Consider the following 20192-nt stretch of genomic DNA (forward strand, 5'->3'; position numbering starts at 1 on the left):
TTGGATTTAGCCCAGAAGGTCTGAAAATCAAGCAGACTACAACTCATTTATCTTGGGCGCTCATAAGTTACATGCATCGCTTACCAGGGGCATAAATAGTCCCTCAGCCGAGGAGTGCGCGGTTCTGACAGACGCACGTCGGACTCGAAATTAAGTGTGTGCTTGATGGCTAGTTTATTTGCAACACTGATATATTACCAAGCATATTTAACTACCAGTAGGCAAAGCATTTGAATATTCGAAATGGATGGATATTAAATAACGCGCCGTCATAGGAGGTACATCGATTTGTGAGTTAATTAAATTATTTTATTCAACACTTACTTATACGCCGCATCGAACTGTGCTCGCTTTGAACTTGGTCATAAATTTCTCTTACTCTGATTGAAGTTACTAAAATCTTCATAACCTATTTATTCATTTAAAAAATGACTGTATTAATTAACTATCTTCGAGATAATAGGATCTGTTAATCTTGCGCAGGGTAAGTTATGAAAATCTAAAAAAAAATTGTATTTATTTTTCAGTATCTTCTGATTATTTTGACATGGTTAAATGTAATAGAATATATAAGCAGTTGGTTACCACAGTGGATCATTTTACAAATTGGAGCAATCTCAAATACGGCGAGGATATGATGAGTTTTTCACTAAACAATGTTGTCAAATTGGATTATATTACATGACATTTCATTTATATCTACCGGTAAAAGTCACAAATTATCTGCGGCCTTAAGGATATTTCACCTTTTTCACCCAGAGTGGAGTTAGATAGAGTTTGTATTTCATTTATATTATTAAAATATCTAGTAAAATAATATAAAGGTAAATGGTAAGTAATATGTAGATGATATAAAACATTTAAAAAAATAGCTAATTTTATGACGCGGTTTTATGATGTTCAGGTATATTTGGGATGGTCCACTCTGGTTACCATCAACATTTCATGGATGGAATGTTTGTATGTTTAAGGGATAACAGTTGCTCCGAATTAAAATTATCAAAAATGATGAATTTATTGAGAGAAAAGTGCAAACAGAAGTAATTAACCGTACTAACGTTTTATCGATTTTGAACTAATACTTTCTATTATTTAGTCATTATCCAAAACATACTGAAAAAATCCATGGGTCAAGCCATTTTGGAGATACGGCGAAAAAATTACTAAAATTACTAAAAGGCAAAAGGTATAAATATTTTTATCACTGAATTTTGGGTTTCGTATTATTATAGGAGTCTTTTTTTGAAAATCCACATAAATGTTGCATTTTGTGTTACGTAGTTATAAAATTTATTCAAACTCTGCTTTGATAATTCAGGTTGTTGGGTTATAATTTAACCCTTGTATCTGTGGACTGTATTAAACACTGATTTGTTTCTATATTATGTATTTGTTGCAGTTCTTATTACAATCACTGATTTGTTACTAAGTTATAATGAAAGAAGATATATTTATTGGTTATTTATTATACATGTTTTTGCGCAAACTTTACATTTAGAAGTGAACAACTAGTTCAATTAAAATACTCCGCTACCCCCTCTTCTACCAGGGGTAGCAACCATTCCGTGTAAAGCTTAATGCCCTGAAGGTTGTCACCTTCATGGCCAATATAATAAAACGAAAATACGTCCGAACAATGTTTTATTTTCAAAAATATTCAAAATATTCGCAACTGTCCAAACTGTTCACATTTTTAATAAAGATATTAATATTATTTTTATAATATTTTTTTAATTATGTGAAATATGCAATGATGCCATATTTGTATCAAATATACAATGTCTTGTTAATTTTGAGATACTCATGGAGCGAGTTTGTGCGTGGGTCTGTCACCAGACTACATAATTTTCTCTACAATGCTGAGATTTATGAACTTTAATGTATTATTAACTTTGTATAAATGACCTTCATGTATTACTAATGAATAAGTTTCTGTTTTTTTTTCTCTAACTATGTCCATATTGGGAATTGCATAAGAAAATACAATTACTAAATGTTATGAAAACTCTTGGGAAAAATTGAGAAATGAAATTGAGCAAAAAATCTATATTTTTATTGTAAATATTCACGTAAAAAAATTTTTTTTCAGGAGAATCCTGAAATACGCGTCAAATGATTTTCTGAATAATATCTGGAAAAAAACAACAGACCATTCTAAAATGTGACATTTTATTTAACTCAAAATTCGTGCGATTTGTAACAGAATGATCCATATATATATATATATATATATATATATATATATATATATATATATATATTATTGTTTTATTTTTATTATAGTTTTTGTGGTTTATATGTACCACTTCATGTTTCTTACCAGTACAGTATTTTATGTTGCTTATTTTTAGAGCAAAAGCTCGGCTATGAACCCATGGTGGTAAGAATATGAATTATCAATCACTAGTCCAGGTTAGATATCCATTTTGGACATAGGCATCAAACAGTAGCGATTTCACTTAAGACTGTTGATCTCAAATATAATATGAAGTGAAAATAGACACTTGAGGGTTTCAGTATATATTCACTTCACTAATAGAAATATGTATAAGATAATTTTATCAGAAAGAGAATAGTCAACCACTGGGTTGCTTTTTTGTAACACTAGACAAATAAATTAAATCAGAACACAAAGCTATAATTGCTATTCAAACGTTAAAAAGTACAACAAAATAAAGGTTATTTAACTTCTATTTGTCTTTAACTACTAAATAGATATAAACGACTAGATGTGAACAAATATCTGCCCGTCAAATAAGGTTTATTTTCATAAAATATGTTTTTTTCCTATACTATGTTTTGTCATTACAGAGAATTATTATCGTTATGAGCTAAAAAATGCTATGAATAATTCCAGTTTATAGTAGCTATATATATTTTTGTTTAAACTATACAATTTATAATCTATTAATATAAATATAAATGAAATCTTTTGATCATGATATAAATTCAAATAGTATTATATTTTTTTAATTAATAAAAATAAAATTGTTACCAATTAAAAAACTTTATTGTATTTATTTATTTCTATGCTGCAAACTTAAAGCTACGTCACACATAATTCATCGAAGTGTATTTAAGCTGCGAGGTGAAAACTTTATGGCTTCTTACGTTTATAATTCATTTTAAATACTATTGTATGTGCACTGCGTCAGATTTTCTATGATCAGATACATAACAGTATGCATGATAAAATATGCAACCTCCTCAACAAACAAAATCATTATTTAAGACGGCAATTCTAATTTATCTAAACTCATTAACCTATAAATCCGCCACTGTGTGTGCAGCAGTTCCATTTGAATAAATCTCGTTCTGTGTTCGAATTCATGTGTATCTACGGTCGTAATTTTGAAGCTTTTATGTTTATTTCTTGATAAATGCGTTCGCCAAATTTAACGCGCGTTAGCTGCAAGATTTCGCCGTGACGCGAATCACAAATCATAAATCGCCAAGTATCTTTTGTTAAAAGCAGAGTCGTCCTTTTACATTCCGAATCGCATCTTATTATAATCTTTACGAACCCGGTATAATGAAGGCCTCAACAACAATAAGATGCATCCTAATGACCATTATTCATTACCATATACTCGGGCATGTTTGGGCGAAGTGAAGATTCCAAATCAGTTCGAAATATTTCACTAATGGTTATTGATGGTGAACCTTGATACAAGTGTGGTACTCCAAATGAAAATTTTCAACAAACAAATATTTTAATGTTTTATTAATTTTTAATAATTGTTTTAAAAATAAGTTTCTGGACTATTACAAAATGAAATACGGTGGTGTGGTCCAATTTGGCCTTTAGTAATTATACTGTGAAAATCAAAATAACTACATCACAGTAGGGTAGAGCGGGGCTAGTTGAGCATAGGGGCAAGTTGAGCAATCGAAATATCTCGAAAACTATTCACCGTCCGTTTAGGCATTATATGGCGAAAAGATAGAGGTTTGGGAGAAATAAACATCCCGCGATCGCTACTGGCCGCTGGACTAATGAGTGCGGCTCACGGGCGTTTTGTTTATTTTGAGACCAAAAAGTAAAAAAGTCTTTCATCACGAGAATACGTCTGGTTTAGTCAATTGTTATTTATTTTTAATCAGGTAAATGTTATTCTTGCATATAACTATAGTACTTTTAATATGCACAGAGATTCTGGGTATAATTCTCACGGTTTTTTTATAAACTCGCTTTTATTTTGAAATTCCGAGTTGGGGTTAGTTGAGCATAGTTGCTAAACTTGTTCTGTCACTAAGACAATTACCATTAACTTCCAGAATTAATTATTATTTTTAAGATTTAAGCTAAATCTATGAGTAACAATATAAAGAAATAATGATTTTAAGAAAAAATACTGAATATAATGGTAAAATAATTCCTAAGATACGATATTGTTTTGTTGATTCTACTTTTGGTTAATTATTCAAAGAAAATTACTATAAGTTTTGTTTTCTCTGTCAATAAAGACTATAAATATAAAACTGGTTATTAAAAACTTATTTTATTTCATCACTAATCGACATTGAACCTATAATTTCATTATACTTTCTTAGTGCTCAACTTGCCCCACCTATGGGGTACATTGAGCATACTTGACTTTTTGCATTTAAACAGTTGTAACTTTTAAATTTTACTTATTACCAAAAAATAGTATTAACACTTTTGTTAAGCGATAAACATCAAATGCACTAAGCCGTGTAGCAATTTATTGAGACTTTTCATTGAGGAGCTACATCGGTTTAAGTAAAAATTTGCTCAACTAGCCCCGCCCTACGCTACTTAACTCACAACAAATAATCAACTATCAAACTATAGACATATAAGGGGCCAAAAAGGTTCAAGCTATAATTTTTAATTTTAAAGGTCTTTCGCGGAATATTATCTACATTATTTAATCAATACGATCCAGTCTATCACAAAATATATTATTCAAATTTTGTAACTTGTTATTCTACAATACTCTTTTATTATCGTTACTACTTAAAATATTATTTGCAGGGTCTCATAGAGTATGCAGTGCGCATTCTGTGTTCAGTTCCGGAATTATTTGTTGATTACCATGGACATTCAAGAAGGAAAAATGTTTTCCTGTATGGGTGCTGCGCTCAAGACAGTTGGCGTCCAAAGGACAAAGAAGCAGCATCCAATAACGATTATTTAGTAAGTATTGTTGTATCGATAAACTTAAAATAATCTGTCTATATATATATTAGTGCAAAGGCTGGAGGCAGATCTCATGGTATGAGAGCATCACATATCACATTTATTTTTCCAAAATATTTTTGCATGCTTTTCGGACACAACAAATACATTTTATAAATAACGCATACAAATATCAATGATAATAATATTAGGGGGAAGTCCCGTAACGCCGGACGGCACCTAGGGCCGGACACTCTATTTAACACGTATTATTTAAACGAGTATAAATCCTTCAATTGCAAAATACAAATAAAAGGGGCGTGGGGGCACACAGGTGCAGGATCACGCGCCAAGCCTCGCCTCTGACGCACACGGCCACGGCGGGAGCAAGCGTTTGTTGTTTTAGGCGAGAAATCACGGCGTCACCTAAGTATCACAGGAAGTAATTACGTCACCTAAATATCAATAGAAGTAAATCTAGTATATTTATGCATTTCCATTAGAGTGGCATTCAAAGATAAAAGTAGTACTTGATTGTTATCTGTAAAATGGTAAAATAATATTAGATGTTTTAAACAATTTTAGTAGGTATCACCAAGTGAACAAACATGTCTGTCCCTTAGCACCGAACACTAAGCGCTGGATAGTAAACATATTGATATTTCTTGTGAGAATTGACGTAATTTATTCTAATTATTTAATTTTGTTTTGTATGAGTGCTAACGATCACTACATACCCCCATTTTTCGTATTTCCTAGTCAAATAATGAAAATTTTATGATGAATGCTCCAGCTGAGAGCATCGGTGTGGTCTAGCCAAAAGGGTGGATAAATAGTGAATTTTGCAATATCTAAGAATATTCGTCAAACACACATGTGCAGACATTTCAGCTACATATGTTTTCAATGCAGGTTATTTTGAATTGTCCGGTACTAGGTGCCACTTTTTAAAATCATATTTTTTGTTACCAAAGTTTGATTGATAGTATTAATTATTTTTAGCAAAGGTTGCGTTTTTGTTAATTTAGTTTGATTTGTTATCTAACTTTGTTATCTAACATAAATAATAATTTAATAAACATTTTGTTGAATAATTTTTTGATTTATTTATAAATAATTTTCGGTGTCCGGCACTCAGGGACTTCCCCCTATATAAAATCATATGAGTTTAAGTCTTTCTCTAATAGACATGGCATCAGCCTAAGGTAACAATAATACTTGACAACTCTCTTGCGCATTTTCTCTTCCAACAATTCTAAAATGAGGAAACAGCATGCAGTCAACTGTATTCCTTGTTTATTTGAAATACTTTAGGTAAATGTCTGGACACGTCGAAGTTAACAACTGAAAATATTTCAATAAACAACAATTAATAGAGACATCAGACAGTTCAATAATGTTAGCAACGTTACGTCAGCCTGGACCTCTACACGTAATCTAACCTTCCACTTCCTAGAGCAAATATAAATGTAGATACTTAACTCCGGGCGCAGGCAACCGCGTTGGAGTGCTCCAAGTAATGTGATAACTAAATCAATAGATGCTCAAATGTTATTACTGGTAGTTATATGCAGGCAGGAGGATTCATGTGGTTTTGCAATTATTGTCAAGCTGTATTTTATAAACATTCCATAAAGCCAGTTCAAAAGCTCTATGTAATGACGTCAATTGGAAACATTGTTGGAATTGAAAATAATAACTAGGTGCAAGTGGCATTTTGCTTTAAGGCATGTTTCGAAAAACTTTTTGATATGTGTCAACAATCGATTAAATCAATCAACAATAAATAAAAATTGAATTTTTTTACAGAACTTGCAACTTTTTACAAGGCTTATTTTTTTCCAAATTTTGGTAAATTATTACAAGTGGATTCCTTTTCGTAGGCCTATAATATTTTAGGATAACCATCAAAACCATCAGCTTTATATACCCTACTACACACATATACTACACTATTTCACCAAAACTGATAAAATATTTCAACAATTAATTGCGAAGAAATCGTCCGACCGATCTTTACCAAAAACAATTCAGCACGATTTCCATTTTTTTTAAATTTTCAAAATCGGTTCAAGATTTTTAGCAAAAACGTCGACAAAAAATTGCAATCATTTTATAATTACGATGGCTTTGGATAGTTCTTCAGAATGATTGAAATCGGTACAACTATTTTATATCGAATGGAAAAACAACTACTAAGTTGTTTTTTCAAACATGCCCTTGTAGTGTACAATGTCCCTTTTCGGCCGACTCTTGTAAATTCATCAAATTTATTGAATTTCCTTTACTGGACAGTTGTAAATAAAAGAGATAATAAAAAAAAAACTATTTTGGAGAAAAACGAAAAACTTAACGAAAGATCACAATTACTTCTAATTTTGCTGTCAAATGATTCAGAATGACTTGAAACATTCAGAAAATATAAAATTAGCAAATTGGATTCTCTGACGAAATTATAATATATTCCTTCGTGAAGTTAATTTTTTTTTTTACAAATATAATGGTACTAAAGTAAATGGCAGTAGTAGATGACGTTATTTGTATATTAGTATCGTCAACTAATCGTTCAATAGTGGAAAATCGTTAAATTAAAATGTAAAGGAACTGTTGTTTATCAATTTGCTTGAAAAGTTAAAAATTATTTTGGAATCGGTTGAAAGATTTCATTCTGTTTTTTTTTCAAACATTTTATATATATATATATATATATATATATATATATAACAGTTCTTCTTGCAAGCTATGTATAAAATTTATCCAGCGTGTTTCAAGATCACTAAAAAAACTACTTTTTATTATTAATATATCAAATTCAACTCTAAAGATAGAACGAAAATACGTTAATTAAATTACCGACTAAGAAGAAAAGAGGTAAAGATAATAAAAGGTAAAATTTAAAAGGTAGCAAAAACTCATAATCCTAGAGAAAAATAAGCACATAATATATTAATTTTTAAATCTTCATAACTGTTCTCTATCGTTAACATAATAGAATTTTTATACGGCAAAATAATTTCGTCTTCCTTAATTCTTCATTCAACTTCTATTGTACAGTTTAATCAGCGAAATTGCAAGTCATTTTTTCCTTGATAGATTGAATCGATAATAAATATAGTTACGCAACTAAATGTCTATAATAATTTTCTTTTATTATAGTCTTTTATTAAATTTTGTAACCATATATTTATATCTGTGTAATCAAAATGTGTTACAAAATCAAACGGTAAATTCGCGTATAATCATAGAGATTTAATGTATAACTCAAAACATATTGTTCAGTTGAGGCCAAGGTAATTGGATTTAAAATAAATAGTACTTGTTTGAATTAAGGACGCTTCTCGAAATTATAACGGAACAGGAAAATATAGTATGCAGTAAGTAGTTTGTAGATGAGAAAATAAAGAAGGCTTTGACGACCAAATTTCCGGAAAAACAGTTGCGTGAGGTTAATAGTAAATTATATTCCTTAATGACAAAATAAGGAGTTCATTGTTTTTCATAGCGCTGATGGCATTTGTCAAATGCTGAAAATAAAATTAATATCATTAATTTTAAATCGTTTATATGGCATGACAAAGGTCATTATCAGCACTTCACAATATTGTGAGGTTTTAAAAATTAGCTGGTAGGTAATTTTTCCAAGGCTGGTTGCATGAACTTTCCGACATGTGTAGATAATCGACTGCATCACCAAATACCAAATTTGCTAGAGGGTTTATAATGTGATGAACTATTGCAAATTTTCCAATTTTGTGCAAGTTTGCCAAACAAATTAGTTAATTCGACAAATAGTTAATGTTATAAATTATTTACCGAAAAACAAGTGTAATTGTTACGACTTTGGCTTCGTTCGTCATTTTCACCATCATTTCAAATTTTAATAATAGGTACTTTATAATTAAAACTCTTTTTTAGTCTCGTAATATTTTAGTACGTTGTTTTGACAATTTACCCTCAAAATTTACCCACAATAGATTTATAAAGACCTTTTTTTAATGGTGCACCCGATCTTCTCCTAAAGGTTTTGTAGTACATAAATATTTAAATATTGTTTGAGCGCATTCTAAAATTGTGAAAATTTATAGAATCATATCTTCGTTAGCGCTAAAATATATGTAACTAAAATAATTAATAATTTTGTAATAACATTAATATAATAACTTGTAATTGCTCGAACAAATGATTTCATTAATTAAAATTACTGTTTAAAATAAGTTATAAAAATATTATTAAAAACATGTAACATTTAAAGAATCGGATTTGTAATATATGTTGCTCACCCAGACAATATATCAACCTGTTTAAAAGATTTCAATTTAGTTACACAGTTATTTGAAAATTATAAATAAAATCATATTATTTTTGGACTATTAAAGTTACTGTTAATATTATACAAATAATCTGCATAAACAAATAACTATTTATTGCTAGTTTTTACAAACAAATAATATTGTCTACACCTGCATAAATAGAATATTTCCAATTATTTTGGATATATTTTACTAAAAAAGCACGTTTAATAATAGGATCCATGGATCATTTATCAAACGTGATAGTAAAATATTGACTATGGATTGACTATGTAAAAAGTAAAATATTGATTATGGAATTATTTATTTTTTTGTAGCTTTGTTAAAAAATGTATGATAGCATCTGATTTTTTTAAACAGATTGTATGAAATATTTTGTGCTTCATATGTAAGTAGAAAATAATTTTCTATAATAAAAGTAATGAACTTAAGTAATTACTCTAGTGACTAAAATATCTTATAATTGAGTTTGATTTGCAAGAAATAGTCAATTATTAAAAATCATGGGCGTATTGCCATATAAAATAGACTGCAGCCTTAAAAAAATTGATAGGACATTATGACAAAGTGTTTTCAAAAAAATGTGATATGCCCACCTCAATATTTGGCAAAGATGTCATTAAAATTATGCTAGAGTGTGCACTCTCTTTTATTATAGAAAATTATTATCTACTTACATATGAAGCATCAAATATTTCATATAATCTGTTTCAAATTATCAGATGCAATCTGCATTCGATACATTTCTTTACAAAAAAATAAATTATTCCATAATCAATATTTTACTGTCTACCTTAAATCAACAATTATTTCATCGTGTGACACTAAGTTTTCTCTACCATTGTAAATTTATGTATGCTCATCCAATTAGGTTACACTTGCAAACATGTAACTGATCATGTTTTAGAAAACATACATTGAATTTTAATGCTCTCAATGATAGTTTATAAATCATGTATCATAAATTTTATTTTATGATATTGCAATTCTGCGTAACGATGCACTTTTTTCAAATGGAATAATATTCTGATTTTTTTCACGAGCGTCGCGTCAACTCAGTATGTATGTCCTATTGCATTTGCATTTAAATCAGATCATTTTCAAAATTTTAATGAGAAAAAAGTGTTATTTCAATAATATATTCAATAATTTCTTAAAGAACGTTTAGATAAAACTTTAACTTTTTGTATGATAGATTTAATTTATATAGAATATGTACTAAATGTACCAAATTTAATACTTTTTTATATACAATTAGATCGTAACTAGTGAAACAAACTATAAAGCTCAATTGATAATATTGTTATTATAAAAACTGATTGAAAATATATATTAACTTTAATCAAATGTGTAATGAAAATTGTTATTATTGAATTTATTTTTCACAGACACTACCAATGCTGATGTCCCGTACTTCGTCTGCATTTTCTTTGCCTTTCTGCTCTTATAAAGTAGAACGAAAGAAGGAAAGTACCGCTAGGGTCGTCGTTTGGAGACAGCTTGGGGTCAAAAGGAGTTATACACTTGAAGCCAGCTTTTGTGGATGCGATCAGGGTGAATTAGATGTGAGTAAAATTGAAAGAACGTATAATTATTATCTTAAAATTAGTAACACTTGTCCATCAAACTAATACTACACCTTTTGGTTTATGCAATTTAACTCTTGGTGAGGTTTACTGACAGTTTTTGAAATTTATTACTACCGTACAAATGACAAATTTTATTTTCATCACTAAGAATGCTGAACTTTAAAGAAAGGTTCGAAATTATTAACGAGTTAAAGACAATATTGCCATGAAACACGTATAATCTTTTTATAAATTTATTTTATTACCTTTAATTTGTCGAGTAAAATGATGGTCATCTTAAGTAAATCCAGAACAGATTTTTTTGAATCAACTATAAATTAACTATCACCACAATCTTTGATTTATACATTTTAACTCTTGATGTGGTTTGTTCTGGCAGTTTTCGATTTATGATGCAGTACATGACTCTATTTTTTACCATCACTAAGGATGGACCTTCAAAAAAGGTTTAAGTCTAATAACAATTCCAAGATAATTATTGTGTGCAATACGTATAAAATTTCTACAATATGTATCATCAACTTTAATAGCTCGACGAGAACGATGATCACCTTTACTTAAAACTGTGATTGACGAATATACTCCTCATGGAGAATTGGCAGAATTTTTGCATATAAATCTTTGAATATTACATTTAGGTTGCAACCACATATTCTCAAACAATATGTTTAAAATATATTACCGATTAAGCCAGTATAAAAAATAGTTGCATTTCAACTTTTCACAGCAAAATTTTACCTCGATTCTGACGAGAAAATTGTGCATACTGTTCAATGAGCGTGATTAAGTAAAATTTCTGTAAACTGATTTTTTCAACCAATTCTGACACGTGCGTACTGCTATGCACTTATTCAAACAAAGTCAATTATAGTTTTTGTGCTCCTATGATGATCAAAAACTACGAGCAACATTCAGAGTTAGACACAGCAAACGGAAAAATCTCTTGAAAACAGTTGCAAAGCCATTTATATGCGAGAACTAAAGATGCTGGTAATTGACACAGCATTATTTTTTCTATGTTTTCTATTTTTATAAAAAAATAATATTGATTTTTTATTTCAAATATCTTACCAAATCTGGTTTTCTGCCACCACTGCGTTGTACCGAGTGACATCAGAGCACTCCTATTAACCTTAAAGGGTCAGATGATCTGCAATAAATTATATGGATCATCAGTAAATAGCATTCATAAATATACAGCTAGAAAACTAGTTCTTTCGCCACCGGGAATTGAACGATTTATTTGTAAGTCTATAATATCACGTCATATTAACATATTGCTATTGCAATACTTTGTGAAAATTGCTTTTGTTGATTTGGTACAAATAAAATACTAAATTATGGTAAAACAAATTTAGAATAAACTAGATCAGCGAGTTCCTCTAAAGAAGTCCACATTTAATTTTTCTTTTTTTGTAATAATTTTTATTCCCAAACATGCAGCTATTTTTTAAACATTTACATAACGTTTTCATAATTTATATAGGATTAAATCAGTGGTTTTACTAATTTTTATATCTAGCCTTTTAAATATCATTTTGCTTTAACCAGTACGTTCCATGCAATTGCGTTAACAGTTAGAAAAATTTAGTCAAATTATATGTTCGTAAAATATTCAATAAATACATTTATAGTTACCAAATAGATATTTTAAGATAGTTTAAGCCAAAAGTGCGTACCAAAAAATATTTATATGTTTATTACTTTGTTGCAGTCAAATTTTCTTATCGATTTTTTCTATCGTTTAGATTTTTATGAAAAAAACACAAAAATTAAAAAAGTCTCTAAAATGAATATTATTAAAAATAAGAATGAAATAATATAATAATCAACATTATAATGAGAATAATAATTTGTATTAATGCATTTATTGAAACAGTGTGACGTGAAAGATCTAATTTTTTTTCTCGATAACTAACACATAGTTCACGATAACTTTATTCGCATACAAGAGCATTCCAATTTTTCCAGAAAATTTAAAAAAATGTAAATGAAGACTTATTTAGTATTACTAAGTTTGATCTTCAGAATTCGTAAATGGTAAAATAAAACAAGCATTTAAAGTTATTTAAAACACACTAACAATTTATTACATAAAATTAAGGTAATTGACAAAAGGCAACAACACGTAAAACTTATTAAAATGACTTTATAAATAAAAATTCTGTTTGGAACAAAACAATTAATATGCCAAGCCAGTCCATTTTTCACTCACAGCCCATAACCAGGTTGCTGTTGATGTATCGGTTGCTTGAACAGCTACTGGTTTCTCCTTACAATCGCTGAAATATTTCCCGGTCACTCCTTCTAAGTCTGGATGTAAAGCAAGATGTAATGTTGTTTGTGCACCCCGAACAGGGCTCTTTATGAAAGGCCATAAGATTACTTTTAAGAAATACCGGGAATACTCTGACGAAAAAATAGGCATATGCCGCATTATTTCCGTGTCAACAATCCCGGGATGCAACGCGTTGGATGTAACTTTAGTATATTCTAACCGTTTTGCTAGTACATTTGAGAACAGAATATTTGCCAATTTGCTTTGGTTATATGCCTCTCCTGGATCGTATGACATGTCACTGTTCAAGTCATCAATTTTGATTTGTCCTCTTGCGTGGGCTAAACCTGATACATGAACAATTCGTCCAGCTGGTGCGGCCTGCAACATGTCTAACAAGAGATTGGTGAGTAAGAAATGTCCTAGGTAGTTCACACCTAGTTGCATCTCGAAACCATCTACTGTTCTTGTTAATGGACATCTCATTACGCCAGCGTTATTGATTAATACATCTACCCGCTTGCATTCCGTATGCATAGTTTTAGAAAATTCACGAATCGATTTCATAGATGAAAGGTCGCATTTTCTACAGAAGACGTTTGTATTATTGGTCTCCGAAACAATCTCATTTCTAGTTTTCTCACACCGATCCATATTCCGGCAAGCCAGGTAAACATGAGCTCCACGTTTAGCCAATTCTCTTGCCGTTTCCTTGCCAATTCCAGAATTAGCTCCTGTAATTACGATTATTTTGCCATCGGCCCTGACGTCCGATTCAAATTTACCGCCCCCCATATACTCTTTTACGTAAAACGTTGCTCCAGCTGCCGCACAAAATGCGCTGAGGTAACAGAAGGGCTTGAAATATTTCATTATGTTTGTTATTATGCACTTATCAATTTTAATTTGTTAAATGTCTAAAAATTTTTATTGTCACTTATTAAATTTAGAGCTGACTCATAATAATTTCGAAATAGATATGTTGATGCGTATTTGTTTACCCATTTTAGCACACTGTTATTTTTTAAACAAGACAAATGATCAGATGTCATTTTTTTATATTTTGTTTTTATAAAATATATTTAATTTAAATGTAATAGAAAACTCTGCGAAATGTAATCGTATTCTAGTGAAAATGAAATATCTATTATGCGATAACATTTATTGAAAATAATTGGCAATCATTAATTATCGCGTCAGAAGTATTTTTTATAAGAAATTCTTGTATTTTATTATAAATTTAAATCAGATAAACACTTAGATAATTTATTCAATTTTAAAGTTATCCGTATGTTTTAATAAGTTTTTCTGAACGATTTATGTATTTTCACCACAATAAGCAAACATTGCGTAGATGAGCAAGAGCATTTGAAATTGGGTAAAAAGCGTTTGCAACACATTGAACTGTGATTTTCTGTAGAAGCATATTTTCAAAGTCGCTATGATAATTTGAAAATGCATATAATAAATTTTTTTGGCTTCTGAATTGCTATATTTACCTATAATCGTATAGGTATAATCGTATAATATTGCTTTACCTATAATCGTCAGGCTTATATCGCTTAGCAATATACCAAAATTTAAGTAAGATATTTTAATACATTACATAATTTAGTACATTAATAAAGGGTGAACCACTGGGTTTTCCTCTTAAAATTTTATGCTATTTGTCAAACTAATTACTCAATGTCTTTCTATTTAGGCAGATTGTAATTTATAATAAAAAAAATGCTTAGCAAAAAAAAACTCTTCATTCCAAACATATCATGGTGAAAGGTAACATTTTTTTGGGTGGTTTGCAGTTTCTCAAAGTATTATCATTTAATCAATTACTGTTCATAATTATAAGGTTTATCACTGACTGCAACCAAATTACTGAATCATTCTTTTGTAATTTTTATGATAATAAAAAAAAATCTATTTACTATTTTGCCAAGTAGGGGAGACTGGGTATAGTTATGACACTTTTTGTTTGACAATTAGCTTACTAACAAAGACCAGTTATCTGGAAGAAAAGTAAATTAAATGGTAACTTGAACATTTGTCTACGTGGAAATACTGAAATACTGTCCTTAAAAAAGATGTGTTAGTCACAAAATCAAATCATACAAGAAAAGGGCGGCGAGTGTTGCAATCATCCACAACCCCAGAGACAGTTATGACACCAAAATGGTTTTTAAGGACTTTTATTGTCGTTAATAACAGTAATATGTAACACAACACAACATAATCATTTAAACAAAGCTTAAGAATAAAATATAACAATATATAACAAAACACATTTTTTGACAAAGTTAACATGAATTCTTTGCGATTTTTTTATGTTGAATTTTTCTTGCAGTTAGATTTTTTTCGTTTGTTTAATCCTCACCCAAAAAGGACAAGAAATACGTTACATCAATATCTCAAAATTTGTCACAACCGTACTCAACGTACACTTTTGAAAACAAATCGTCATTATGACTGAGCTAAATTTTCTAAGAAAAAACTAATAGCTGGTAAATAACTACGAATGTTCAATTGCAGCAAAATAACAGAGAAAGTAATCTACCTGTATACAATTAAGTTATTATTCGAAGAATTCGAACATGAAAACTTACTTTTGACTCTTTGACAGCGATGCAGTCTACAGATCATGTTAATGTATTGAAAGCAATAATGAGAACTTGTTCGAACATACATACTTTATCTTTATCCCTTTGGACCCTATCTCAAAATCAGTATAATTTTGGTGTTATGACGATTGTCTCTAGAGTACCTTGGCACAATCGTACCCAGTCTCTCCTACTTATAATATAAAATTCATGTAATTCCTAATTTCTTTTCAAAATGAAAAACGTTATCCATATTCATATTTAGAGTACCTAATTATGTTACAAAAGAACTCATTTAGAGTCTGTGATTTATTTCGGCTGCATGGAATTTTTTAATTCACAAATATACCGGTTTGTCTTCACAATTAAGATGCAAGTCAATAATATGATTAATATATTTTTGAAACTGATTCAATGCAATTACTAACAATATTCCGAGCTATATCTAACATTCTGTTTCGTTCGTAATTATAAAGTGCCAGAATTTTCATGCAATTTCAAGTTCATGATTGATGCAATGTGGGCCCGAACTTGACCTGTGGCTTGTGTGGCTTTACAACATAATTTATGTTTCTAGTCTACTGCGCAGCATCAAGTAACTTAATAATAATAACGTAATTTATTCGGTAATTAATATTACCTTTAGAGGCTGGAACAGAATCATTTAATACAGTGATCCACAAGAGGAGGGTCTTCGAAAACGCAATCTTGAACTTTGACTATGGCTTTCATAACTTGTTCTTTTGAGTAGTACATTCTTAATATGTTTCTGTTTTTTTACTGTTTCATATCGAAAATTGGATTAGGTGTTTTTATGATTTTTTAAATTAGTGATTAATACGAGTGCCTTAAAATAAATTGCTATTTTTTTTACAAATTTAATTGTGTTCTTAAAAATTATGAGAATTACGAAAATTTGAAAAACTTTGAAGTTCAGAAAAGTCTTTGTTTTTGTTTGTGCATATTGAGTCTCTCCTTCGATAACGAAGGTTTTTGGGTTATAATTTAGCTGTAGACTGTATTAAGCACTGATTTGTTGGTATAATTTATGTATTAGTTACAGTTCTTTATACAATCACTGATTTTCACTAAGTTATAATTAAAGATGATATATTTATTGATTATTTATTCCAGATGTTGTTACGCGAACTTTAGTTTTAAAAGTGAGAAAATTAAGTCTGATTCAAATCTCATACCACCTTTATAGGGTAGCAACCATATGGTGTAAAAGCTCAAGGCCATGAAGATTGGCGCATTGGTCAATATAATAAAATGAAAATACGTCCGAACAGTCTTTTTTCAATTATTATAAATGGTATATTTGCATTTGTTAAATTACGTAGCTTATTACATATAATCAATTGGCCCTTCTTTCATATAAAAATGGGTTTTTTGTATTAAAGTTTTAAACTAGACCGTTTTTTATTTTCAAATGTTTTAAAGGTACATGTTTTCATTATTAGTGACTGCGTATGTTCATGAAAAAAATTACACAAAATTCTGAATAAAACTTACTATCTACTCAATTGCTACTTATTCCTGTTACAACTCATCGTTACTGACTCAGTTTTTCAGAATTTGAGAATAATTTACTAAATAAAATTACTGATGATTTCGGGAATCATTTTATTAATTTCAATCATTCAAGAAAGATACTTCAACTATATCAATTAGTAATTGCTTAAATATTTAGTTAAAAAAAGTTATATTTTAAATTTGTACATAAATTTAAAATTAGTGAGTGTGGGAATGGTCATTATGAAAACTCTACTAGAACAAAAATATAAGCGAAAAATTGAAAATATAACGTGATTCAAACTAATTGCTTCGTATCAAATCATATTGAATTACTAAATATATAGTAATATGCTTACTAAAAATTCAATTTCTTTAGTTTTACATCTGCATAAATATTCGATACAATCCATTACAATTAATGCATAGCATCAGTTAAAAGTTGAATAAATGAGGTTCATTAGATATTCCGTAACTATTTTTATTTTCCGAATATCATTCTCAAATATACATTTTAACATAGTTTTTGAACAAATACATGTATTAATAAATTTTCAATTTTTCCTATCAATTCTTATTTACGGCTTGGAATTTATTTGAAGATTTGACATAAAATTTCTCAACTGGTACTAGGCAGAAGTGCAAATAGTGTAAGTAAAGTGCTTGGACAATGAAATAATATTTTTTTTCGTAAGATTGAATTGCATTTTTATTTCTGGTTTTATAAATAGTAACATAGCTAATTTCGATTTATAGTTTACCTACAGATTCATGGGTAAAGTTTTTAGAATGTTTTTGATTTTTTATGGTTTACATGTAGCAAGGGTATTTCTTTGAGATCATCTCTGAAATGCATTAAATTAGAACGAATTCTTTAGCAAAACACGAATAGTTAACTGACATTAAATGCTTGGCAAAGATATACATTATCGGAACGTAGAAAAATCATAGTATCAATTACAAACTATTATGCATTCCGCGAGGAAAAGATGTCGGATCGAGCGACCACCGTGACTGTAATTCTGTTTTAATTATTTGCACGAGAATTAAAATCCACGTAGAAAATGTGAACAATTGCAAAAAGCTCGTTTGTTCATGTAGACGCATACAATGGATTTCTTGCATTGCAGTCAAACCAAGAATATGAAATTGTTAATTACTCAGAAGTCAGAAGGCAGGAGGAGGCTGGCAACTTGGAGCTGCCTCTCGGCTTTGTTCTTCATCATACTAGTTTTAGCGGACTCTTAACGTTCATCTTTTTCAAATATTTTCGTGCAGAAAGAATATGTTCCGCATATTTTTAGAGACTATTATTTGTTTTTGTTTTTTTTTTAATTTCAGACAATATTTTACGATTGCAGTAATTTAATTTTCTCTAAGATTGCTAAAGTGCACGGACTCCCATTGTATATTTTTAATGGACAAAATATTTTGACACAATATAGACACATATATATATTGAAAATAATAGAAAGGTTTACGTTAGCTCGTGACAGTCCCATATTTGCACCTTGCGCTCTGGCTATTTCCAGAAGCAATATTCTTCGGGTTTTTTTATCCCGGATTGCCCAAAATCTAAAAAAATGTATTTTTAATATTTATTTTAAATATATTTTAATTAGAATTATTTAATTTTATTTTTTTATATACGCGGGTAAAAAGTTGTACCATCATTATATAAAAAACGAGTAAATTTAGGTTTTATTTAACAACGTTATTTGAAAGCAAAGAGCAAAAGATGCGTAAAAACGATTACCTAAACTTTTATTCTGGCGATGTGTAAACAATAAAAAACTAGTAAACTAGAAAAAAGCAGTAACAAAAGCAATTTTACAAAAGATAAATTAAATCAATAGTAATTCCAATTCTGCTGAATACCGATGAATTCTTCTGACAAATTTGCACACGATGAAAGTTGTATGCAATACAAAATCTTTATAAAAAAAGCCATAAATATGTATTTCAAACAGAAGTCGTATTTATTTTATTTGCAATAATTGTATTACAATATACGAGTACAATCGGTCTGATTGTGATAAATTAAAAAAAACTGCAAATCCAGGATTGACGATAATAGTAAGAGTTGATACAAATTTTTGTTTATTATGTTTAAAAATATATAATTTAGATTATGATTTTTAATTTTGTTGTTCAACCTTATAATTAAACTGCATTGCAATTATTTCATAATTTAGATAGTATTCCATAAAACCTTTTAAATAAAAAATAAAATGGTGGATCTTTTTTATGTGGATCTGAAAAAATTACATTAAATTAACTATAATGTAAATATTGTTATACATAATTTTGTGTGAAGCTTAGAAATGAGAGAAAGTGCATAGTTCTAAAATGATGTGTTCTTAATAATAATTCTGATTATTATTGATTTACTTTAAAAAATACACTGATTTTTATTACATGCTTAATTTGCTATGTTACATTTTCTTTAAAAATAATTCTAAAAAAACGAATTAAGGTTACATTACTTAGAATTTAAACTTTTGTACCATTTATCTGTATTTTACAATTTATAATTTCACAATTTCAAACTTATTGTTTAAATCCACCTTGGCTTTAGGGTTCTGGGTTAAACTAGTAGACTACTTAATAAATTATTATATACTGAATTATTATATATTATAAGCATAGATAAACTAGTGTAAAGATTCTAGGTATTATTTACCTAATTTTTATATTTGATTCAAGGGCTACCATGTAGATACAAGGATATTAGAAAGTGTTGGAAGGCATTTAGTTGATTGT

The 20192-nt window shown here is 29.1% G+C and overlaps 1 protein-coding gene and 1 pseudogene across 1 annotated transcript in view; one reads left to right on the forward strand and one right to left on the reverse strand.

Annotated features, from left to right (window-relative positions):
* LOC113378291 (cytosolic carboxypeptidase 1-like) overlaps positions 1-20192 on the forward strand; it is a 317444-nt gene that overhangs the window by 292599 nt on the left and 4653 nt on the right. Inside the window, exons 15-17 of the mRNA XM_026618823.1 lie at positions 5000-5161; positions 10842-11018; positions 20136-20192. The exon at positions 20136-20192 is cut by the window's right edge and continues 59 nt beyond it. Of these exons, the coding sequence (XP_026474608.1) occupies positions 5000-5161; positions 10842-11018; positions 20136-20192 (396 nt within the window). The remainder of the gene's footprint in view (positions 1-4999; positions 5162-10841; positions 11019-20135) is intronic.
* On the reverse strand, positions 13225-14193 carry LOC113378192 (annotated as a pseudogene).

This window comes from Ctenocephalides felis, unplaced genomic scaffold (genome assembly GCF_003426905.1).
Source record: "Ctenocephalides felis isolate EL2017-DRISC unplaced genomic scaffold, ASM342690v1 CF-g0.4_SCAFFOLD_01886, whole genome shotgun sequence".
NCBI classification, from domain to species: Eukaryota; Metazoa; Arthropoda; class Insecta; order Siphonaptera; family Pulicidae; genus Ctenocephalides; species Ctenocephalides felis.